The sequence below is a fragment of the Bombyx mori genome, chromosome 24 (assembly GCF_030269925.1).
Source record: "Bombyx mori chromosome 24, ASM3026992v2".
In the NCBI taxonomy this organism is placed as follows: domain Eukaryota; kingdom Metazoa; phylum Arthropoda; class Insecta; order Lepidoptera; family Bombycidae; genus Bombyx; species Bombyx mori.
This window is the reverse complement of record NC_085130.1, coordinates 2,434,874-2,460,095: the sequence shown is the minus strand read 5'-3', so window position 1 is coordinate 2,460,095 and position 25,222 is coordinate 2,434,874. Positions and strand designations below refer to the sequence as shown.

At 36.1% G+C, this 25,222-nt stretch overlaps 4 protein-coding genes across 9 annotated transcripts in view; 2 read left to right on the top strand and 2 right to left on the bottom strand.

The window, feature by feature from the left end:
- LOC101746092 (pleckstrin homology-like domain family B member 1) overlaps positions 1–11,009 on the top strand; it is a 120,909-nt gene extending 109,900 nt beyond the window's left edge. For all 6 annotated transcript variants that reach the window (XM_062675596.1, XM_021346370.3, XM_062675597.1 and 3 more), the window contains 5 exons: positions 3,962–4,064; positions 5,935–6,066; positions 7,264–7,363; positions 8,255–8,342; positions 9,208–11,009. In XM_062675596.1, coding sequence (XP_062531580.1) covers positions 3,962–4,064; positions 5,935–6,066; positions 7,264–7,363; positions 8,255–8,342; positions 9,208–9,390 — 606 coding nt within the window. In that variant the 3' untranslated portion in view covers positions 9,391–11,009. The remainder of the gene's footprint in view (positions 1–3,961; positions 4,065–5,934; positions 6,067–7,263; positions 7,364–8,254; positions 8,343–9,207) is intronic.
- Positions 11,010–12,813: 1,804 nt separating this feature from the next.
- On the top strand, positions 12,814–16,029 carry LOC101740127 (uncharacterized). Its single transcript, XM_004923689.5, has 2 exons — positions 12,814–13,128; positions 14,379–16,029. Exons 1-2 carry the CDS (start codon positions 13,023–13,025, stop codon positions 14,483–14,485), a joined length of 213 nt encoding a protein of 70 aa, XP_004923746.1. The 5' UTR covers positions 12,814–13,022; the 3' UTR covers positions 14,486–16,029.
- Positions 16,030–16,112: 83 nt separating this feature from the next.
- LOC101739995 (uncharacterized) lies at positions 16,113–17,385 on the bottom strand. Its single transcript, XM_004923688.5, has one exon. The coding sequence runs from the start codon at positions 17,383–17,385 to the stop codon at positions 16,138–16,140; it is 1,248 nt and encodes a 415-aa protein (XP_004923745.3). The 3' UTR covers positions 16,113–16,137.
- On the bottom strand, positions 16,113–24,619 carry LOC101739862 (m7GpppX diphosphatase). Its single transcript, XM_038019774.2, has 4 exons — positions 24,242–24,619; positions 23,004–23,149; positions 18,530–18,754; positions 16,113–17,716 (listed from the first exon to the last, which is right to left on the bottom strand). The coding sequence occupies exons 1-4, from the start codon at positions 24,579–24,581 to the stop codon at positions 17,417–17,419; spliced, it is 1,011 nt and encodes a 336-aa protein (XP_037875702.1). The 5' UTR covers positions 24,582–24,619; the 3' UTR covers positions 16,113–17,416.
- Positions 24,620–25,222: the final 603 nt, after the last annotated feature.

Sequence of the window (25,222 nt, the reverse complement as noted above, 5' to 3'; positions counted from 1 at the left end):
ATAATTATGTTAATTTTAAATGCTCGGCGAAGCGGACAGGTACAGCTAGTAGCTTATATTAGTGAAGATTCGATGCGAATCAACTCATGCTGGTTTATCTTTGTACAATGACAATACTTTAATTACGGGGTCATAAATGTCTTAGTATGCTAGCCGCCCGTGCAGACTGGCTTTACCACCACTAAAGCTGGGGAAGGAAGGAGGGGGAGAGCAGAAAGTTCTCAACCAAAGTAAATAAGTTCAATACAGTATAATGTTGCTTACCATTGCACAAAGGGGAAAAGAGTTCATGACTAACTAGATGCACACTGCTTATCGGGAGTCCATTGTATGGCATCAGATTTACCACGAGTCCTCCGACTCGGGAATAAAGCGCTATGTCACGCCCTTCTTCAGATTTTAGTCCCAGCGGTATCAGGCCAGGTAGGGCATATCTCTGATGTTGATCACGTCTGCAACGAATGTAGATTTGTCGCCATCATCCATGATCTTACTGGTGGTCCTGTGATTCCGCACGGGTAGGTACCACCACCACGGTTATTTCTGCCGTGAAGCAGCAATGCGTTTCGGTTTGAAGGTTGGGATAGCCGTTGTAACTATACTGAGACCTTAGAACTTATATCTAAAGGTGGGTGGCGCATTTACCAGTTGACACCAGGTGGGCTGTGAGCTCGTCCACCCCCCTAAGCAAGAAAAAATAATCTTAAGACTAACTACGATTAGAATTGTTTTCGTGTAATCACAAACTAAGATCATCACTATTGGCGATTTTTTACATAACACTAATGCATTACGTATCCAAGTCGGTAGCGTTCGTAGACGTTGTGTTAAAATTAGAAACGTTTAAAGCGATATGAACTACGCAAATTCTTTGGATATTTCTTCTTTGAATTTGAAAGAACATCAACATTTTTATAGATCACAGTTTTTAAAGCTTTTAAGACAATCAGGTACTACGCCAAGCTTGTCGGTAGGGAGTACAAAGCACCGTCCAGTCTATTTCGGCCGCTATGCAGCTAAGCTTCGAGTTTGGAGTGTGGAATATAGATATCGACCTCATTACCCAAGATTTGGGTGTTAGGTTACGTTTCCAGCAGAGATGCGTGAGGAATTAGACTGGTACATGGAGAAAAACGCTACCAAAAGTACTTTTTTCTATTCTCACACTGCGGTAACGGTAGGTAGTAGCTTAGTTTTGCCTCTGGCATTCCCGAAATAGATGTCCCACGGTAACTATTCACCATCAGGTGGGCCGTATGCTCGTCTGCCTACAAGGTCAATAAATACAACTGCAGAGTTCGAGTGAAAAGGACTAGCTAGAGAAAGTTTCATAGATTCTAAAGCTTCCCTGCGCACCCTTAAGTCTGATCGCAATTCAGACTTCATAACTTGCGCAATAGTCACGACCATTTTACTGGTGGTAGGACGTCTTGTGAGTCCGCGCGGGTGGGTACCACCACCCTGCCTATTTCTGCCATGAAGCAGTAATCCGTTTCGGTTTGAAGGGTGGGACAGCCGTTGTAACTATACTTGAGACCTTAGAACTTATATCTCAAGGTGGGTGGCGCATTTACGTTGTGGATGTCTATGGGCTCCAGTAACCACTTAACACCAGGTGGGCTGTGAGCTCGTCCACCCATCTAAGCAATAAAAAATAAATAAAAAATTTGATTATTTGCTTCATGCACCAGCAAACTCAAGGAGTTTTCAAAATGATTCTTCTGCGAATATAAAATGATTCGTGCTTCAAAGCAACGCGTTTTCATTCCCCGATTATTTCTACGTTGAACATTTGCAATTATTTCCCTAATTAATGTGCACTGTCGTAACATTTTCAAATTCAATCCGATTCTTTGGCACGATAAAGCGTTTTTTGTCATCAATTGTCCTATCTATATGCGGATTTACTTATTTAATGTGCGACACATGTAATGTGGAACATAATATTGAAATCAATTGCAATCATATTCGAGTTAGAGACATTTACATGGAATAGAATTACATAAAAAAGTTTTACTCCGACATCCTGTTATCTTTTTTATTTTTATTTCTTAGATGGGTGGACGAGCTCACAGCCCATATGGTGTTAAGTGGTTACCGGAGCCCATATACATCTGCAACGTAAGTGCCGCCACCCAATTTGAGATATAAGTTCTAAGGTCTTAGTATAGTTATAACGGCTTCTTCAAATCGAAACGCATTACTGCTTCACGGCAGAAATAGGCAGAGCGGTGGTACCTACCTGTGCGGACTCACAACATGTCCTGCCACCAGTAAATAGCATCTGTAACGTATCTGTTACGTATTTCTCAACATTGTACGAATAATATGCTTTTCTACATAAACCAACCCAAATAACAAATCAAAAATAATGATTATCAGTAATGAATTAAAATTTATAGTGAACTAGATACTTTAAACTGATAAATGTAGTGAGTGACATTATGTCTGTCTGGTTGACTCTGATAAAGAGTTCGCATTGGGGCATCAGCTGCACTCCTAAACCGGTACTTGTAAGTATTATGTATCGTTTGTAATTAACAAGAAATTTGAATACAGGTTGGGAAAAAATGGAACGATCACCTTCCTTTTGCAAACATTTGACTTTTGTTAGTCTAGCGAGAGAGAGAGAGAAAGGGAGAGACAGAGAGAGAGAAAGGGAGAGACAGAGAGAGAGAAAGGGAGAGATGGAGAGAGGAAAGGCAGAGAGAGAGAGAGTATACTTTATTACACACATAAACATTGGAAATCAGTCAACAAGCAAGTATGATTTGCAAAACAGCCGGTCGCCAAAAACGATATCTACCAGCCAATCGTTTTTTAACAGGATGAATTCTGAGCGATGGTAACCACGCACACCATCGGCTGAACCGTGTGCTCGTCTGCCTGCAAATGGCATAAAACGTATTTATATTTCGTTGAACCATGACTATTAATAATTTAGAGAGATCTATCAAAATATGTTTTAAAATACTTACTTGTATTTTGGTGAAGTTTTGACGTAATAGCAGCGTTCTGTGTGCTTAGTGAGAGTTTCTTAACGATCTCGATAGCGTAAAAGTTAACCCAATTTTGTATGCAGTTGGAACAGCGCGCCTAGTGGCAAACGTAGGCAAACGATACCGTTCCATACAAAGATGAGCTAACTTTTACGCTATCGAGAACGCTAAAAAACTCGCACGAAGTACCCTGATATAATTACTTACAATTATCTAAACTGTATGAAATGATGATACTTATCGTAAATATGAACCCGTCTCTATGTGCGGTCTCCAAAACATTATACTTGGCTCTCGTAGGATCTCAGTGGGTCGCGACTCCGATCCGATGGTAGATTCTGCGAAGCATTGCCCTTATTAGGGCTTATGTTAGCAAACTCTCTCATGTTGAGCCCCTCAGCTCACCTATCCGTCTTTGCGTGGCTGCAATAGCCCCCTAGGCTACCGACGAATAGGTAGAAATAATTGCACTTGGCCGATTTAAGGTGACACCATCGTCTTCGCCCTGTATTGAAACTAGAGATTAGAGATTCGAACATATCTGCTTAGTGTATGGTTTTATAAGTTACCAGAGCCTAAAGATACAACCCTAAATCTTGACGACAAATCACCAAATTCTCCACATATTTGTTTGTTTGATAATTGGCTATCCACTATTAGTTGTCAAAGAGTTATCGGTTTAGTATATGGTTTCATAAGTTACCAGATTTTAATGATACACACCTAAATCGTAACGACAAATCACCAATTTCTCCACATATTTGTTTGTTTGATAATTGGCTATCCACTATTAGTTATCAAAGAATCAGCGGCTTAGTATATGGTTTTATAAGTTACCAGAGCCTAATGATACAGCCCTAAATCGTGACGACAAATCATCAAATTATCCCCATATTTGTTTGTTTGATAATTGGCTATCCGCTGTTAATTATCAACGAGTATACCAAATTATTTGTTCGCAGTTGCAAGTCAGAAATTCTCGCACCGAATCAACTGAGGAAGACAAACGCAGCGATGACAGTCGTCCGCTCAGCCACGCGTCTGACTTCAGCAGGGACAATATTTGTAAGTACCTCACTTGCTTCAAACATACATCAGACCCTAAAAGACCTTTGGTCCCGCCATTTGGTCTGATGACGTTTTCGTATAAGTCATTTCTCATCAACTTTTTGTATCTTCTGGGAGATTGGCATTGGGCCTAATTAATACTCTTAAATTTCCTTGTTAAATTTTACATTACCGGCTATTTGTGCAGTTACGTATATTAAATGAGAAATCATGATTTAGTACTGAAAATTCTGACAACATTACCGACACTTTCTCCTAAATTTAAAGTTGACACACAAAAATTTCGCACCTTATTGCCATTTTTAGAAATAATTTCCCCAAAGACTTTCCAGTTTTCGCTTGAGTTCTCTGTGACCCGATGTTTAACTACAAAAGATTATTGTGTGATTTTAATGTGTGATAAATGTGTATTTTTTATTTCGATTAACGTGACATGTTAAAAATCAAAAAATTAAACATATAAATAGTAAATATTTCTTTAAAAAAAAAAAGAACACAAACTCCCATTTCCTCTCGTAAAAAATAATAAAAACCAAAACACGAGTAATAAAATGAACATAAAAAGGTAAATCACCACTGGGTTTCGTTTAAAAATTCCAACAGATTGTAAATAGAAGTTCAGCTCGATAGATCCACCTGACGTTTAATTACGTCATTCGTTTTATTGTGGTGTTGCCAACTGCCAAATTTCGAAATGATATATTGCCAAAAAAAAAAACACGAAAACGATGCGTCAATTTATTTCAGTGGGTGGGTATATATCATAATTATAATTGTGTTATGTGCCAGTTTTTTTAGAATTGGTAGCGGATAATGGAATGAAAAAGATAGTGGGATTTAACATTACTATTACCATTATCATTACTGTTACAGTAATCCGCCTTATAACAAGATAGTATTATAACGCATTTTCATATTACGCTATTTAAGTCCCGCGTATAACACTGGTATTCCCCCATATAACGCGGTAAATTATTTTATTAAATTTGTATTTCTAGTTTTTGAATTGTAAAATTTGCGAGAATTATGCAAGAAAACCCCTACAGCGCGTTTCCAACATACCGTGTTAAAAGGGTGGATTGTTATTACTATGACTCATCAACATTCATCATTCTCCTGCTCATCTCCCAATCACCTAGGGTCGGCGCAACATGTTTTCTCCTTCCATACTCCTCTATCATATACCATTTCTTCGCTCACTCCCCTCTTACACATAACGTCTTTCACGCAATCCATCCATTTCTTCTTATGTCTACCTCTTCCTCTATATCCTTCCACAATCATAGTTAAAACTCTCTTAACAATCTCATTGTAATTTCGTCTCATCACATGTCCATACCATCCCAAACGCGCACTTCTCAACTTCTCTGTCACAGGTGTCATTTGACTATCACTATTATACTTTAAAATCGTCGTCGTGGCCTAAAGGATAAGACGTCCGGTGCATTCGTGTTGAGCGATGCACCGGTGTTCGAATCTCAGGCGGGTACCAATTTTTCTAATGAAATACATACTCAACGCATGTTCACGATTGACTTCCACGGTGAAGGAATAACATCGTGTAATAAAAATCAAACCCGCAAAATTATAATTTGCGTAATTACTGGTGGTAGGACCTCTTGTGAGTCCGCACGGGTAGGTTCCGCCGCTCTGACTATTTCTGCCGTGAAGCAGTAATGCGTTTCGGTTTGAAGGATGGAGCAGCCGTTGTAACTATACTTGAGACCTTGGAACTTATATCTCAAGGTGGGTGGCGCATTTACGTTGTAGATGTCTATGGGTTCCGGTAACCACTTAACACCAGGTGGGCTATGAGCTCGTCCACCCATCTAAGCAATAAAAAAAACCTGGAACGTTCTGCTTCTAGTGTCGCTTAGCAACGCGCCACGCCGCAGCCGACGCGGCATCGCACCCTACAGCGAGTCGCAGAGGCCCCTCACGCGGTACCTGCCCGTCGACAGGGAAGACTTCGATCTGCGGAGACACGTCGAGTCTGCTGGTAACGTATTATCACTAGTAAACAGGATAACAGCGGGTACACATTGGGCGCTTTGAAACGCGCGATTTGCTAACGCGCGTTTGGAGATACAAAAGTTGTTACTGACGTGTACAAGCGCGCGCTCTCAGAAATTCGTTGGAACGCGCGTTGGGCGGGCGTCAGCTGCGTGATTGTAGATACCCGGTCATCGTTCTCGTCGAACCCGTCGCTGGCGACGAAGGGCTCGACGAGTGAATCGCAGACCATAGACCACAGACACAGCCCACTGAGTTTCTCGCCGGATCTTCTCAGTGGGTCGCGTTTCACGTACCCACTGAGCACGGCTCTTTCTAGGGTTCGCAACAACGTTAGGTTTCAGCCCCGTGAGCCCACCTACTAGTTCGGTGAATCTAGAATAACCATTCGAAGTTAGTAGAATAGGCAGAAAAAAATTTGCGACATGAGAACAGACCTATTGAGTTACACCATCATAACTTCGGGCATGGTTTGTATGCGCCAACTTGGAGTTGCGATCTTGAATTAGAGGCTCGCCTCGCCGCTGATCGGTGGCTGGTAGGCTGACGTGGTATTACATCCCTCTCATCCTGCCACTGCATCGATTTGAGGCATCCAATAATATCATCAAAGATGTCTTTTTAAGCCATTTTTTTTATGATTGAAGTATGGCTCGTGACCTGGAGGCATTTTCAGTTTCACCAGGACAGTTGGGCGAGTAAGGCTCAGCCAGGAGGGGTGGGATTTGCTAACAGCTACCCAAACGCCTCCGAAGAAGACCTAATATCTCAAGAGTAGCTGCTTCGCGAATGAATCTACTACCGAATCGGAATCGCGACCCGCTGAGAAGATCCGGCGAGAAACTCAGCGGGTTGATGCATGGGTTAGGTTGAACGTCGAACTCTTTGCCGAGTTCGACGAGTACGGTTACCGGGATCCCTAAGCCTGCTCCTAGTGTTGAGCTGAAGTATCTAATGCAAGAGTTATTGGATCTGATGGATCCGTAAGGACGTCAAGCTAATTATAGTTTGAATAGGTTTTCATATTTAAAACCAAGAATACCAAACTGCAATTCAATTGCTTCAGGAAATCCTATAAATGGTCAAATAGTTAAAACAATACGGTAGGTAAATTTTCTGCATTGTGACATCGCAAAATCGACTTTATAACTCTAGTTTTAGAGATCAGTTCTCGTTGTTCCAGGCCACCAAGTCGAACTCTGCCCCTACGTGAGCGTGACTTCGAGTTCGTGCCGCGGGTATTTACATAAACTGGGCGCCAAGTTTCACACGTGGTCCAAAAGGTCAGTCACCTTTCAATGGGGAATACCTACCTACCCTCGATTTTAGTAATGACAGTGAAAACTGGTTTTGGAAAAGTCTACTTTATAGCTCACTATCCGAATGATGTCTGTTCGAATTCGGTATAAATGAAGACTAGGAAATTGAACTATTTGAAGCCGAGTGACAAAGGTCTAGTCTTGTGCTGGCATGCCAACAAAAAAGACAAATAGAAAACTTAGATATTTTTTTTATTGCTTCGATGGGTGGACGAGCTCACAGCCCACCTGGTGTTAAGTGGTTACTGGAGCCCATAAACATCTACGACGTAAATGCGCCACCCACCTTGAGATATAAATTTTAAGGTCTCAAGTATAGTTATAACGGCTGCTCCATCCTTCAAACCGAAACGCATTACTGCTTCACGGCAGAAATAGGCAGGGTGGTGGTACCTACCCGCGTGGACTCACAAAAGGTCCTACCACCAGTAAAAAGATAGATATTACCAAAGATAGGTATTATCTTATGGTCTCTTGGTACTTTAATTTTTTTTTGTTCAGATAAATGGACGAGCTCATCATTGGTAACGTATTTGGTGTTAAATACCAGAGCCCATGGACATCAGGACCTTGAAACATGAGTTCTAAGTCTCAGTTTTTACAGTACAACGGCTGCCCTGCCCTTCAAGCCGAAACGCATTACTGCTTCACGGCAGAAATAGGCAAGGCGGTGGTACCTACCCGTGCGGACTCGCAAGGCTAAAGCTTATATGTCAGTTAATTCATTACGAGACTGTTGTTACGAGTCAGGGTTATATGGCTTAAAATGAAATAGTAATGACAAAAAAAAATTTAAACAATCATAATTTCATGGAGTAATGGATCATTAAGTTTTTATGTGTTTCCGTCTTACAGATGGTTCGTTTTCGACAGAGAAACGAAAACCTTCGTATACTACTGGGACAAGAGTGAGAAGAAACCCAGGGGCGGTGCTTATTTCCAAGTCAGTATCACGTAATGTAGTATTATTATTAGTAGTAGTAGTAGTAGTAGTAGTAGTAGTAGTAGTAGTAGTAGTAGTAGTAGTAGTAGTAGTAGTATAGGTAGTATTTTTTATTTATTTCTTAGATAGGTGGACGAGCTCACAGCCCACCTGGTGTTAAGTGGTTAATGGAGCCCATAGACATCTACAACGTAAATGCGCCACCCACCTTGAGATATAAGTTATAACGGCTGTCCCACCCTTCAAACCGAAACGCATTATTGCTTCACGGCAGAAATAGACAGTGTGGCGGCACCTACCCGTGCGGACTCACAAGAGGTCCTACCACCAGTATTGGTAGTAGTACTATTAGTAGTAGTAGAAATAGCGGCGGCAGTAATACTAGTAGTGGTAGTAGTAGTAGTAGTAGGACCGTCGTGCTTACCGTCGCCCGTGGTCGTCAACAATGTCAGGGGCTGAACCAACCTGTTGCTTACGGTTAAGTACTCTCCACAAGCTCTTACGTATCTCGCAATATTAGGTATGCGACAATTTGTCCATTGCCTGGATTAGTATTCGTATTTTACTACCAAACACCCCTATCTTGAGTATAGGTTGCAGTCATATCAGCTGCTTCTCCCAAGAGGCAACTACACCTTGAGGTCTCATGATACTGATTCTTCGACCTGGTGTTTTTCTCTTTTTTTTTATTGTCCTTGTAGGCAGACGAGCATACGGCCCACCTGATGGTGAGTGGTTACCGTCGCCCATGGACTTCAGCAATGCCCGGGGCAGAGCCAAGCCGCTGCCTACCGTTAGAAATTCTCGCCCACGGCTCCATTGTTCTGAATGCTAATTACTAAGTATCCCTATGTCTTCGATACAGGTGATAGAAGAAGTGTATTTAGATCACGGCAACACGTCGAAATCGCCGAACCCACAGACGACGTTCATAGTCAAAACTAGACAAAGACGCTACTACTTAATGGCTCCGTCCGGGGAAGCAGCCCGGATATGGATCGATGTGCTATTCACCGGCGCCCAGGGATACACCGAATACCTCGAGTGACAGCGACCATCGATTGACAGATGTCAAATCTGACGTCTGTCAAACGTGCTGTACGATCATTTCGGTACTTTTTGGTCGCCGATTATTATTATTTTAGGGACCGTTCTGAAAGCGAAAGAACAATAGAATTGAATTAAAATAAAGTTTTGTCAATTTCGAAAACGACTTAAATTTTTACAATACGTCAATTAATGCATTTGTGTTTGAATATGTAGCAACACTACGGTGTTGCATTATATCGATACAAATTTTCCAATTGTGTAGTGGGTGTTTAAGAAAAAGCGCCTTATGTTTGTTTGATTCCTGAACGAATATAGTCTTAATGTAATTATAATGTGTTAATGCATTCTCGTGAGTACACATTAAGTGCGTAAGTGGGTAAAATGTATAGGTTTCTAAACAAACAGACAAACGAATCAGTATTTTTTTTAAATAAGTACGTTTTATATAAAACACATATAAATTTATATGTATTTATATATATTTACACACAAAACAATCGTGCCAATTATATTGTACAAATAACGTGGGAACGTATATTTTTATATGTGAATCTTAAAGTCGCATTATATCTGGATTCTTATACGACATAAATAAATAAATAAAAACAAGATGTCGATGCGAAATACAAATTTCATATAACTCTTAAACCGCTTACAAAGTTTAATTCAAAACATTTAGTACAATATTTTATTAAGACATGTGTCGATCAAACATCTAGTCGGTAAAGTTCGCCGACTTTTCATATATATTATATACATTACATTATGTATAACTATTTTTTATATAACACGTATTTTAGTAAATAATCGGATTCATAGGTGCCTTCTAATAAGACTGAACAAAAATTAACGAAGACAACATGTTTGTCAAATGTAGTCGTAGTTGTGATAAAATAAAAAAACCCTTTGCCGGTACAAAATAAAAGTGTTTCAAAATAATAAATACAGATATATGTAGTAATCTATGTATTTATACAACAATGATATATTTTTTAAATAAATATTTTTAAAACAAATAAACAAAAAAATTAACTATATTGATTTATATTTATAAATCTATAAAGGAATCATCATAAATAAATGTTTCTAAAAATCTGTATGTTTGTAGATTTATGTTTGCTGAACTTTTAAACGATCGTTGCTTAATTAAATCAACGCTTTATGTAATGTTACCATTTTATTGTATTTATTTATAAAAGGCAACTTTACATTGTCGTTTTAACTATCCTATTGCATCATGAAAATTTACGTTGTATTTAAATTGAATTACAATTTAGGAATTTTATAATTTTAAAAATGGCAACTCTAGTTACTTTAACGCGAAACTATAATAGTTAATTTGCCTGTTTTAATTATCATTAATTATTTTTGTAATTTAATGCTATTCAGATTATACCAATATGCATGTACTTTTAATTATTTTCTGGTTTAAGTACCTACTAAAATGTGATGATTTACAGAATGTCGTACCAGTGTAAAAATATCGATTATTTTTTTTGTAGCTTGCAACATTGTAACATAGTTTTAGTTGAAACGCCTGATACCAACTTTATTTTATTCGATAAGGTCACATTATCATTATTAATCATCGTGAGAATAAAATTAGTAATATATAAATACAGTTGTTTCATTTAGAATAAATAAAAGACGGATAACTGGAATTTAATTTATTTTATATAGCATGTTCCTTTTTACACAATACGCAAAAATAAAATAATAATATTTTTATAGCGTTCAGATATAACACCGCTATCGTTATATTGATGTCTCAAACGGGGAAAATTCTCGCTGAGACCCAGTTTCTAGATTCAAATGATGTCAGATAGTAGATGTCATATCTCAATATCTATCTTTCAACTCACTGCTGACCATAGGCCTGCCTAAGCCTCGCCACTTCCACCAAATGCGCTGTTTGCATCCAGCGGATTCTGGCGAACTTCACCTTGTAGGCATGCCCACGCTACGTGCCCGATATGTACAGTTTTAATTGAACGCAAATTATTTATTTGTAAATTTTGGTCCTTCATATCATTTAAATTCCCCGCGCATTAGCTTCGACTATCATAATAGTATTTATTATCTATGGTGGAAGCTATGTTCATTCTATAATTAGAATTGCTCTCTTGCTTTGTTACATTCAAAAGTTAACGTGCTTTCTTAGGAAATTAAAAAACTTGCAGATTTAAAAAAAGGTTTAAATATTGAAGCAATAGCTTCAATGTTGTTTCTCTTTGCAGGATCGAAAATAATCATAATAATTGTTAAGTGTAGAAATAAGTTAATATAATAACTTTTTGCAGAGCAACAACTTTACTGGTGGTAGGACCTCATGTGAGTCCGCACGGGTAGGTACCACCACCCCGCCTATTTCTGCCGTGAAGCAGTAATGCCTTTCGGCTTGAAGCCGGCAGCCGTTGTAACTATACTGAGACCTTAGAACTTATATCTCAAGGTGGGTGGCAAGAAATGATAAAAGCAGGATAATGTTGTCTGGACAAAGAACTAGCCTTTTTTTAAACTACGAATCACTAAATACTAACTACCTAACATCGGGTGAAGCGTGTGTTCGTTTATGGATATTATTATGCAGTAGTAAAAGAGAGAGATTGCACGCAGGGATACCAGCAATTTGGGACGCCTTGTGGTGACCGGTAGAATCGAGGGAAAAAGGCCCAGGGGTAGAGGTCCCAAACAATGGTCGGATCAAATAGCAGAAGACCTAAAAATACCTGTCAGAGACGGACTCTACCAAGCTACAGAACGGGATCGATGGAGACAGCTAGTTGACGGAATCAAACAGAGTCACGATCCTCAGCAATGAGGGACCGATTGAAGAGAGAGGAAAGAGAGCGATAGCAACTCCTAAATCCACTTTCCGCTTCCCTTTCTCAATTAGCCGCTCTCCTCAACCTCATCAACACACGTCTAGTTACTCCTTTTAGTTTGAATATGTTAATCGCATCTTTCAATGCCAGCATTCTTGCAATGCCATCGTCGCTGGGTAGTATATTTTATAGTCTTCAATTATCATGATTAATAAATACAAAGAGGAACTTCATAAATTAAAAAAAAAAATAAGCGGAAAAAAGGGGCTTGGTCTAAATTTTGAAATTAAATCTAAAAAATATGAGAGTGCACACATGTGAGAAAATGAAACAAAGCAGCTGGATGTATCATCGAGGGCTCTTCCAAAAATTTCACTGAAAAAATCTCAGTAAATAGCCACCATATGACTGAAAAATTATTTCACCCCATCTCGTCTCATTTATCCCAGTTATCCCAACCAATTAAAGTCTCAAACTTCATCTCATTTTTCTTAATAATAATTGAATTTAAGAAAAGAAGACTTGGCTTAAAAGTCTCGTTACGAGGCCATATATTTTCCAAAAAATGCTAGTTTGACATTGACATTCGTTTTTGAGTAACAATGACAATTAAAATCATTGAGTTTTGTATCAGTGGAGTTTCTATTACATTTTCGAATTTTCAACGATTTTCTTAGAAAATTCTTAAAAGTAGACTAATCAGTCTAGGCAAAAATTTCGAACCATTTACAACTCAAAAGTGCCATACTGGTCAAACCAAAAAATATCTAAACAGAACGAAACACGAAAAGCGTGAATAGAGGAAATGGATTTAATCGAGAAAGTAAAGAAATTCATCAGTTATTGGTACATTAGATACCTATTGGCGACTGAATTATACATGGTGGAAACCTGGGAAAGAATAGCTATTCGTATCCTTTTCTTAGTTAAAAAAAACCATATCAGCATTTAAATACAAAAACTTTTCAAAATTAGGTTAGGAAAATTCTCACTCTGTGATAGACATGTACTCAGGAGGATAGACGTAATCACATTTATTAATGTTATTACTTAAAGGTTTCGAAAAACTGAATGATAATGGTCATCTCCCAGCTTAGCTAGGTTTGATGAATAAGTACTTTTAATGGTAGTGTACTAGAATCAACAAGAGGAAAAAACCCTTTGTTACATTAAATCATTCCAAAATATGAAATGTAGAATAAAGTTTTTGGGTGTATGAGTTCTTCATGACTTCCAATTCTTTATATTCCATATTAAAACTAAGGTAGAAGGTAGAGGCCAGTAATCAATTAGTTTATTGCACCCTAGGGGTTAATGCCTATCAAAAGCTAATACATGTGCTAGTTTTGTAAAATTTATTAACTAAGTGATTTTTTTTAATGACTTACATGACTCATAAGAAATAAAATGTTTCTTATTTTCAATGTTGCAAGTTATGACCTTTTCAATGATAATGAATGTAAATGCTATCTGCATATGAACCTCTAATTATTTAGACCATGTTCCAGTTAAAAGATGTCAATTTGATTAGAATATTGAATAAATTGAGGAAAGAATCTAATTTACTATTGTGTTAACATGAGCATATAGCGTACTTAGTAGTTGTCTTTTTGCAGATGATAGAAAGCATTAAAAGACTAATAGTCGAGAATCAAAATAAAGTTATGCTCGAAAATCATAAAATAGATTTTGCTGTGAATTCATTGTTTTAAATAATTCTTCAGTAATTTATCGTACACCCATATCTATCCTCTTATTGATTTCCTGATATTAACAATTTGTTGTAAGTTAGGTGCTAACTTCCGCAATGTAGAAATACAATAATGCTACAAAAATCAAACAGCAGCTTTATTTAGAAAAATTATGACTTCAACCTCAAGTTTGGCTATAAATTTTCCATCCATCAAGTGCATTCAAAAATTAAGTAAAAACATATACCAGTCTAACTATAAAAAAATTCATAATGTATCAATATTTTTTATCAGACAGGGGCTTGGCTTTACCCCTGGCATTTATGGAGTCCATTGACGATGGTAACCACTCACCATCAGGTGGGCAATATGTTCATTGGCCAACAAGGGCAATAAAAACAAATAAAAAATATATTTTATACCAACAGAATTTTAAAAAAACAAACAAAATTTCCTTAACAAACACACAGATATAGTATTTGGAATACTTTTTGGATTATTCTGGTTCTTCAACTACTACATCACTATATCAGCCATATCACGACTGCGGGGGAATCACGGGATCATTCCATCATGAATGGAGATATCATGTCATAGAAATTGTTACACTTCATCATAATCTTGTTTTATGTACGATATAACAATAGAAATAAGCATGTTTTATCTTATTTTTAAATTAAGAACTACATTTTTACTGTGGCTCTCATGTGTTCTTAATGATAAGGCTTATATTTAAGTACTAGAATCTAGGGTCAGGTGGTATATAAATAAAAACAAAATGTAGTAAAGGGAATTGGATATAAATGTTAAATATTCTTTATGCCTTGTATTTCGCTTCTAAATTTTTATTTTATTACAGTAATACCTTTAAATATATATATATAATTTTAGTCTGCACAAAATGTAATGGGGCTTGGTGAAAATCCAAATAAAATAGCATTTTTGGCACGACACGTCCTTACGGATCCTCCCGATCCATTAACGGTGCTTTTAGGTACCACAAACATTGGCCGGCCCCCTCGTCGAACCTCGGACGTGTACCGTCGGGCTCGACGAGCGAATTAACCCATAGACCCAGCCCCCTGAGTTTCTCGCCGGATCATCTCAGTGGGTCGCGATTCCGATCCGGTGGTAGATTCTGCAAACCACTGCTCTTGCTAGGGCCAGTGTTAGCAACACTCCGGTTTGAGCCCCGTGAGCTCACCTACATGTTAGGGCGAAGCTGAAATAGACTCTCAAGGCTATCAGCATAGGTAGGAAAAAAAAGTTGGCACATCAGTGAATGTAATTCTGACTTATAAATCCAGACAGTATGATTTATTTCACTTTCTTTCTATAAATAATTTATTATTTATAATAATAATATCTGTAATGTAGTGTAAATGTATTAACAGTAAAAATAAGAAAAATGTAAGTATAAACTTGATGAAAATACAGAATTATCTGGTATACTGAGTTTTGAAACTTTGCAGGGAGTGTCGATAATTGTACTGTATAATATGAAAAAGCGGTATATTCTGAACACCTATTCTGACATGTGGAAGTGAATGTATCTTGTATGTTCTTACTGTAGGTAGGACCTCTTAAGTCCGCACGGGTGGGTACCACCACCCTGCCTATTTCTGCTGTGAAGCAGTAATGAGTTTTGGTTTGAAGGGTGGGCCAGCCGTTGTAACTATACCGAGACTTTAGAACTTATATCTCAAGGTGGGTGGCGCATTTACGTCGTAGATGTCTATGGGCTCCAGTAACCGCTAAACACCAGGTGGGCTGTGAGCTCGTCCACCCATCTAAGCAATAAAAAAAGTTAGAAAATCATGAAGAATGTTGAATGCGTGCCTTCAGATCGTATAAAGTATCAATTAAAATTTGCAAGATTTGCAAGATTATTAACCTTAATAATATTAATTAAACTTTCATAATAAAAAATTTAGCATTTGTTGCTTAAGAACAAACTGTATCATTCATTCCAAACGTTTTTGATATTAATTGTTGTTTTTTTTAGTTCCTTGATTGAAGATTGTTGATAAGTAATCATTATCGAATCTGATTGTAATTATCATATGTATTTTATCATCATAAATGATGGATTGTCCTGAAATAAATAGACTATTAGCTAAATCAGTGGTCGTATTTATTCTCTCTCTGTTGGAGCAATGTTCTTACTATTAAAATAAATGAGGGTAGTAATTAAAAATCAATAATTTGGAATTCCCAATTTAATGCCGTTTAAATTTTTAAGTAACTGACATGAAAACCGTTGGAGTAACGGAACGATTCTGGAACTTTCGATGCCATTTTTTGCAAATGTTCGATGCCTTCACTGAACATGTTCTTAGAGATCTCCGTATTAACCACAACTGGGTCCGTTAACCAATTTTCCACTTCATCATTCAACGCCAACTCAATTTTGTAAAGTATTTTCGTAACAAAACTAGATTTCAATTCAATTTTATTGTTAGTAACGTTTTCTTTGTTCTTCAATACTTGTAATTCTTTATCCATTATCCAGATTAAGAGATATTGCTTTTTAGCCGCTGATATTGTGCATTCTAATACAATTTTACACATCACTGCATATTGGAAGCCAATTTTAAAATCTTCAGTTATACTTTCTATTGTTTGTATAAAATCATTTACATGTATGTTTTCAGGTTGGTTTTCGTAAGAAAATATATGTACTTCTTTTTCATTGTTGTGTACTTTAACTTCAGAATTGTAAAGTCTGACAGTGTCTTTGATTTTGAGACCGAGCCAAGCCAAACAGCGGCTGCAATGGTATACCTCCCTTTTAGAATTAAATTTGTTCGATTTCTCTGATAAGATTGATTGATCAATAACGAAATATGTTAATCGATATAGGAAATCTAATTTATTTTGTTTTATAACTACATCTGCCACATTTCCATGGTCGTGTCCATGACAGAACCATTCTGTCATGTCCAAATTAGCTGAAGGCAATTCTAAAATCCTGTCAAATTTGACACAACCATCAGATAAAACATTTGAACAGTTTGAGCAAACAATTTTCAATTCTTCACTGATTTTTATATTGATTTTTAGATTCTGTTTCTTCACAGAATTTTCAGGTTTTCCAGTGGTAAGTAATTCTGTATAAAAATTTCCACCATTCTTTGGTTCGGTTAGAATTCTGAACGAAACTGTATTTTTGTCTATTCTCAAACATGACATTGAATTGGGAATTATATGACAAAATTCTGATATCGGTATATAAGTGGACACATCGAGCTCTTCGTCTGTTTCATCATATGAATCTGATAAACTCTCGATTGAAGAAAGACTATCTCTCCGTTTGCTACCAAAATCTTCAATATAACAATTTAACACAATGCAATCGGATTGTATGCTAATTTTCAAATTGCAATTTTCTTTAGTAAAATCAACACCGGTCGTTATGTAAACGTTGCAGCTACGCAAACGCGAGCGTAGCTCCATAAAAACGTTGTCAATCAACATTTTCACTTAATAATTAGTCTATAAAAATTATCTATTTAACAATTAGATCGGCGTTTTGTATGCGTTTGACTTGTCCGTTTGTTTCATATATATTAAAAATACTATCCATTTCTCTTATGGTGAATGGTAATGTGGCTTTCTTATAATAGTCGGGCATCATTGTAATGTTGTCAATGACGGTGTCGAGTAGATGTGATTTCTCTGCATAGATTCCAGGGGCCTCGTGGCGTAGATAAGTGAAATGGATATGCAGATGGTAGAAAGAAGGCTGGTAATGCAGATATATACGCAATTGACTTCCAGGCACCTGATATTTTTCTAAAATGGTTTTCTGAAATAAAATCATATATCTATATATTAATACTAATAATAAAAACTTTGTACCCCTTTTTACGAAAATTGCGCAGATGGAGGAGTATGAAATTTTTCACACTTATAGAGAATATAGAGAAGGAATGCAGAATGCTAATATTTTTTTTAAATTGTGCATTAAAAATACATTAAATCAATAAAAAAATCATTACTACTACACACTACCATGTATTTGACAAACACACTAATGCATACTATTTGTTTATTGTCAAGCTTTTCTTATTGCTTATAGTATGTAGTCATATTAAGAATACATTATTATCTTTAATATTATTTATCTATAGTGTAGTCTTGGCAAAATCTGTGATTATAGAAATATAATAGTCTTTGACAATAGAATCATAATAGTGTACAAACTTATAATTTTAATTAAGTATAGTCAGATTTCGACTACCAGGGACCCACTAGTTTCATAAAAATCTTTGAAAAAAGCAACTTCTATGCGATTGAATAAAAAAATTAACAATATAATTTATCTGTTCTGTGCCTATCTTACGAGACGTATTAGGTTTGAGACTGGGCATGTACTACTATACAAAGTTAACAATAATTTCAATTGTGTCAACAATGATTTCAAATGTAACTTACTGGAGACCTTAGAACTTATATCTCAAGGTGGGTGGCGCTTTTACGTTGTAGATGTCTATGGACTCCAGTAACCACTTAACACCAGGTTGGCTGTGAGCTTGTCCACCCATATAAGCAATAAAAAAAAATTTAAAAGTAGGAAAATACAAATTATGATATAAGTACTTAGGTGAACTGATATTACCTTTCCCTCGTCTCTAATCCTCTTTAACAATGGTAAATGCTGCTCGTCCAAATCTCTAAGGCTTTTTATGTCTCTTTGTCTGACAATAGCCAATAAATACAATGTCTCTTTGGTAAGACCGTCCCACTTCAGATCGGGGAGGAGCACAAATCCTTCCTTTTCACTTTTATTGTCATGTACAATTCTATCTTGCTCACTTTTACCTTCTAGAATGTTGTACACCCACTGTAATTATACAAGAAAATTATTTAAATTAACTGAACTATAACATTTAGAGCATTCCAAATTCACCACTAACTCAGAATTAGATCGACTCATCCGCAGAATATAGTCCTATCTGTAGGATTGATAGTTTTCAGTAGAGGTTAAAGAAGTTGTTGACTTGTGTAACTTTTAAACGGTGCGACTTATTGTTTAAATTTTTTGGTATGTTGTTACTACGTCTCAGCTTTGTTAAATACTGTGTAGTTTATAACTGTTATTCTTTTATTTCTGGAGATAGTGAGTTCTATATTAACATAAGACGTTTTATGGCAAAACAGCGAGGGTCCTTAGTGAACGTTACACGTTGTTTTATGGACACATGTAAATTAAATGACGTTCTATATTAACATGAGTCGGTTTTCTTTGGAATTACTAACTACTAATGAGTCCTACTTAAATAACAACCTTGAAATATTTAAACATAATGTTCCTCATATCATCACTGCCCTCCTATATAACTAAATAAAAAAGATAGTAATTATTTAAAATCGTTTATTAAGTGAAAAAATCTCAAAACTGATATAAAGAATCACCATAAACAGCAATCATAACACTAAAAATTACAAAAAAACTTACAGGTTCATGTATACATTAGAACATTGCAGGACGCAGACGCGGACGAAGATAATAAAACTTATTTTTTTTTATAATAACAACATTAAAATCAGCAGTCTCAAAGTTTTTTTTATTGCTTAGATGGGTGGACGAGCTCACAGCCCACCTGGTGTTAAGTGATTACTGGAGCCCATAGACATCTACAACGTAAATGCGCCACCCACCTTGAGATATAAGTTCTAAGATCTCAGTATAGTTACAACGGCTGCCCCACCCTTCAAACCGAAACGCATTACTGCTTCACGACAGAAATAGGCGGGGTGGTGGTACCTACCCGTGCGGACTCACAAGAGGTCCTACGACCAGTAAACTATCTACTCACTAATCGTAGAACTAATCTACTAATCACTAATCTATAATAATCAGCCTTCATAATTAATCAATCAGTCTTACATAGTAACCTAGACTTATAACAGGTGCACATACTTAATAGCAATGAAATGGCATGTAGACAAACATTAAATATTATAATTAACATTGCTTCGCTAAATTAGTAGGAAGAATTCAGCTCTAAAAAGAGGAAGCAGACACTAGATAAAATTATCCCGATAGATTATCATCCGATTCTTCAGAAGCAGTAACAGTTATGTGATGTGGCAAAGAGTTAAAGTATGGAGTTCCTCTAAGGGAATAAGTTCTGAGCGGCACATATCCATTAAATCTTTATACTTCGCAGCAGGAATCATAATAGGTCCAGAATATGCAGCTTTTAGTTCAGCTTGTACCGAGTTCCTCGTATTACTACGAATTACTAAAATATTATGATCAGATTGAGTTAGATCATATTTAAAAAACAAATTTGTTGGGATGTTATTCCAGTTAATCTTCTTGCCCTTAATGTCTTTGATCCAAACCTTAATATTAACAAGACTTTTAAAGTCGAATACGTCATCCTGGGTTACGTTTCGAACAACATAGGGTTCTCCTTCATTCTTGGCCCATCTTACTAATAAACGCCATTAATGAGGGGTATATATAGTTTTGGTTTGAGAAGCTCTCTTGATGACAGAGTGGATACTGTCCCCCTCATTTTGGGTATGCCCTTTCTGTAAAAACCGGTGTGTAATGTATATGTTGAACTTTTTGCGGTATAAATGTATAATGAATATACAAAGCGATTACAATTTTAGCCAGCACAATTATCTGACCAAAAGCGGAACTCCTTGGTCCCTTGTTCAACATTAGTCTGTATAAAATTTAAGAGGCAATTGCTTACCTCGTTTGCTCCACGTTTTTCCACAGATTCATCCCACAAATAGCAAATGGCCTTCTTTTTACCCATATCAAAAACCGTAAAGTTAAAAGAAGATAGCTTTCTGTTATAGTAAAATATATTTATATTGCTTAGAGGACACTAAAACTTTTCAAAATCAAACAGCAGTAGCCATGTTTCCGTTTGACTCCTTAGCATCTTTTTTATCTAGGCTTTTTAAATGCCTTGCCTTCTTAATTATCTGGTGTTATTGAAAAGCTTCTTTCTCTTGGTCAGTTGGATTTTTATTCAATCGAAAAACGTGACATTCCTCGCACTAATCCTTTTTGGGAGTATGAAAACCTAGATTGAAGTTTGAGTTGACAATGTCACGATACTGGCGTTCTTTTATGGCTTTAGTGTTGTATTTTTCATGGTCATGATACATGATTAGGGCAGAATACGGTGTTGCAGATCGAATGGATATTAGTAGGAGATTGCATGAGTGCTGGTACTGACAGTTCCAAATTGAACGGAGTACATCTCTGGTGATCTTCTAAATCTTCAAGCTGTATATGTGTTAAATTTTCGTAACTTAAAGTAACTTTCAAAGAAAATATACTAGGTTGGTTGCTGTAAGCATCCAAGGCAGATACATCAGGCACGAGATTAGGTACTGAGCTGTCGCAGGTAATTTCCTTGGTCCCACTATCTTCATGTAGCATTTTTCCAATACATCAGCTAGTACCTGACTGATGTCTACTGGACCAGGAGACAAAGGTGACGTTTGTATGTCTTACAGGTATCATCATCATTTACAACTTAAAATTTAAAAAAACTCATATTTTTATGACAATTTATAAAATACTATTCATATTTATGTGTTTTGCAAAACAATTTAATTATTCAGAAATAATTTAACAAAATTTAAATAAAAAATCGTTATATTTAACAACTTTTTTACACGATTAACGTCCTAACTGATTTCATTATCCCAGTAACAACGTCTCATCTTACTAACGAACCAACAAATCGCGTCACAGAGTTCGTAAAAAAATGTCCCATATTCACATAGACCGCTTAGAGGTTCAATAGTGTTCGTAAAATATCGTCCTAATATTTCTTAACGCTTTTATTTTTAACAGTTAATTATTATACAAAGATTGATTACTCCTGTGAATATGCATTACGCCAATTGTGTTTTTGCATTAAAAATGCGTTTCATTACCTATTCGTCAAAAAACGTCTTATAAAAACATCGATCGACTACAAGCACTTATTGAAACAAAAAAGCAATATAGATAATATTTTTTAATTTAGAACTTAATAGCGTGTGAATTATGAAATAATACAACTGAAAAGTTGGCAACTTAATATTATTTATATGTTTCTCCATATGAACAGCGGCTACATTAGAAAATGATGAACTAAGGTCAGGGTCTTCTGTATCAGCCTTAAGTATATTCAACATTTTCCGTGATCGTGACATGTCTAAAAATATTTTTTATCGAGCAAAATACGTGTTACATTATTAATTTAAAATCAAACAGTAAAAACCTAAGCGCTTGACACAAAGATGCCCTCTCTCCAACAAGTCCAACGAACAGCGGCCGGACTGACGAACGAACAGTGCGGCCGCTCCGTGCGGGCCGGCGCTTGATCACTCCGTACGTTTTTATGCGGAGCTAACGACAGATAGAACGTTATTCAATTATATATTTCCGAAACTAAATGAGATACAAAAATTCCAAAAACACACGTCCGTAGAGTTCGTATCCCTTATTGCGCCTAGCTATATAACTCGTTTTTGCTCTATGATCACATCGGACTTTGTTCTGCGGATGAGTCGAGATATCCTTCCAAAAGATATCCCCGGGCCTATAAATATGAATATTTACTATTAACTTTAGTCTATTCTAAACATGCAAATATTCTGTGTAAATTTCTATTTGCTAATAATATTTATCTTTAAAGTAGTTAGTCTAACATATTTGTTTGTGCTGTTCTTAAAATCACAGATTCGCATATGGAAAAAAACTAATCATATTTATTTGTAATTCATTTTTTTTTCTCTATAAGCACCTGTCATATTTGTGCATACTGTGACATTGGCAAAATTAATGCCAAAGGTGTTAAAGACAAATTTCTTTATATAAAAAAAAAAAAAAACAGAATTAAATAGTTGAAACATTGGCCACCAGCCAGATGACAGACAAATATTAATATTCTGCAGATATTAAAACTTTTTATGCCACTTTGCCTTTTGAATAATTAATTATAGATTCTATTGTTTCTCTAGTTATAAATGAAAAAAAACTGTCACAGAAGTATACAATGTAACCGACAAACTATGTAATGATCAACTTAATTTCTTTATTCAAAGAATTATTATCAAAGTCATACCTGTAAATTGAACTGTTCTTTCTCGAGATGAGGCAATGTCAGTTTTTTATATAGCTCTGGAGTTTCCAGCACAATATGAACTTCTTGCTGGCTAAATTTGGCAATATGCTTATCAGTGGCTGGGTAGATTATTGTAGTTTTCACACCTAAAAGAAATTAACAAATTTGCTTATGTGAAATTCTTGTGTTGAACTAGATTTTTTTATAATGGAAGCTCTTGTAATAACTTTAACATAAAATTTACTTCTCAAAACATTTGTGTGCCAATTTCGGGAGTAACAAAAATCAAGACAAGAATCCCTCATGGTCATTTTACAGCATTTTACAGGTTGGCACTTTTCTATTTGGTATCTTAACTACCTTAGGTACCTTAACTATTTCCTGTTTTTGATTAGGCACTTAATTACAAATAAAATGTTTTTTGGGTATTCATTATAGTGTAAGAAAAATCACAAGTTTATTACATTCATTATCAGTAATAGTCATGTGTTGTGTTGGTGCAAATACCATCCCACCTGCTATAGAAGTGGCATAAAACAGAATTTTAGACGTTCTGTTCTGAATGCGTCAATAGGACAGTTGTGGTGTACTAAAAGACTAAATCATAGCTGTGAGTGTTATGCAGGTTAGCTATTGCTGCCATGGATAAGGAACAACATGACATATACATTTAAAAATGAAAGGGCATTTCTGCTCACAGATATTCTTGTACTATTCTCATACTTAAACAGAAAATCGTATTGATTCATTTCAAAAGACCCACACTTAATTCTATCTCAAGCATTGATGACGCCTATGAGCAAAGGTGACCCTTCAACATCAGGCGTGTCGTGTTTATAAGTACAGTAATAAAATGCTACTTTTTAATCAATTTAATCATTTTAAGCTTTACAATAAAATGGTCTTTTAAATTTCCAATTAACTATCTTAACTCGAAAGATAATAAGATTTATAATTAATTTAATAAAAAATTGATGATACTACAAGCTAATACTTAAACAGGTAAGAACAATTTTATTACTTTTAAAAATATACTTGCCTAAAGTAACATATGGGTCGTAAAATTTCTCGAATAAATAGACTTTTCTTGTTATTTGTTTAATTTAAGCCACTAGGATTTAATAAAGGATTACACAAACAAAGAAAATGACGCACGCAAAACTAAATCACGATATTATTCTCGGAAATCAACACGATGATTTAAATGTCAAAACCTTGGAATATAAAGTAAAAGTTACCGTTTATAGTCGAAGGCGGGAAACACTCGAAGTTTCCGTAAATATCGTTCTCGAAAAACGTTTTCAGCTGAGTTTCTTTGGAGAAATAACCCTCTTCACTTAGGTCATTTTCCTTGAAAGCATTTTTTTCGAATAGGATTAGCGCCACGCCACTTTTGTCTTTGAATTTTCCAACCACACAAGCTGTTTTCCTGTTAGTGTTATTGTTCAATATTTTCTCCAAAACAAAGTCTTTCAATTCTAACTGATTGTCATTTAGATTGTTGCCGTTTTCATTGTCAATTTTCAACCTTTTACAACGCTGCTCGCTGACATCGTCTTTTAGGCAGCCGTCGGACATTTTGTGAGTGAGGGTTGCCAGAGTGTTTTAAATTAGTGGATAATCTATGGCTGGCAGTTTTAAAGTACCTATGTAGACTTTTTGGCGGGAACGCGAGGAGTGAAGTTGTGTGATTTGTTTTATTTTGTCTATTTACTATTTAGTGTTTCTTCAGGTTTAAATGTGTAATAACGGTGGTTTATTAAGTGTTTAATATCTCTGAAAGTGCACAAATGTGGGAAAATGAAACAAAGCCGCTGGACGTAACTTCTCGGGATCCTCCAAAAAGTCCACTGAAAAAATCTCAGAAAATGACCACCATTTTACTGAGATTATTCATCCCATATCATCTGAGTCGTCTATTATCAAAGGTGGCAATCTGTGCATTTGGACAAAAAAATGTTATTGATATGTCAATATAGATTGATTTGAATATAATCGTCTCCTTCAAAGAATCCGGTTCAAAACTTGCATTAAATAAAGGTTAATAGTTAACCTGTTATTTATCTAAGATGTCGTTCAGAAGAGTTTTGTGACTGCCAATGGAATACAAAGTCAATAATTCGTTTTTCTGATTTACCAATAATTGTCCAAAAGTCACATTGCCGGCTTTGATAATAGTCGACTCATCTCATCTCATTTCACTTAATTTCATCGCAGTT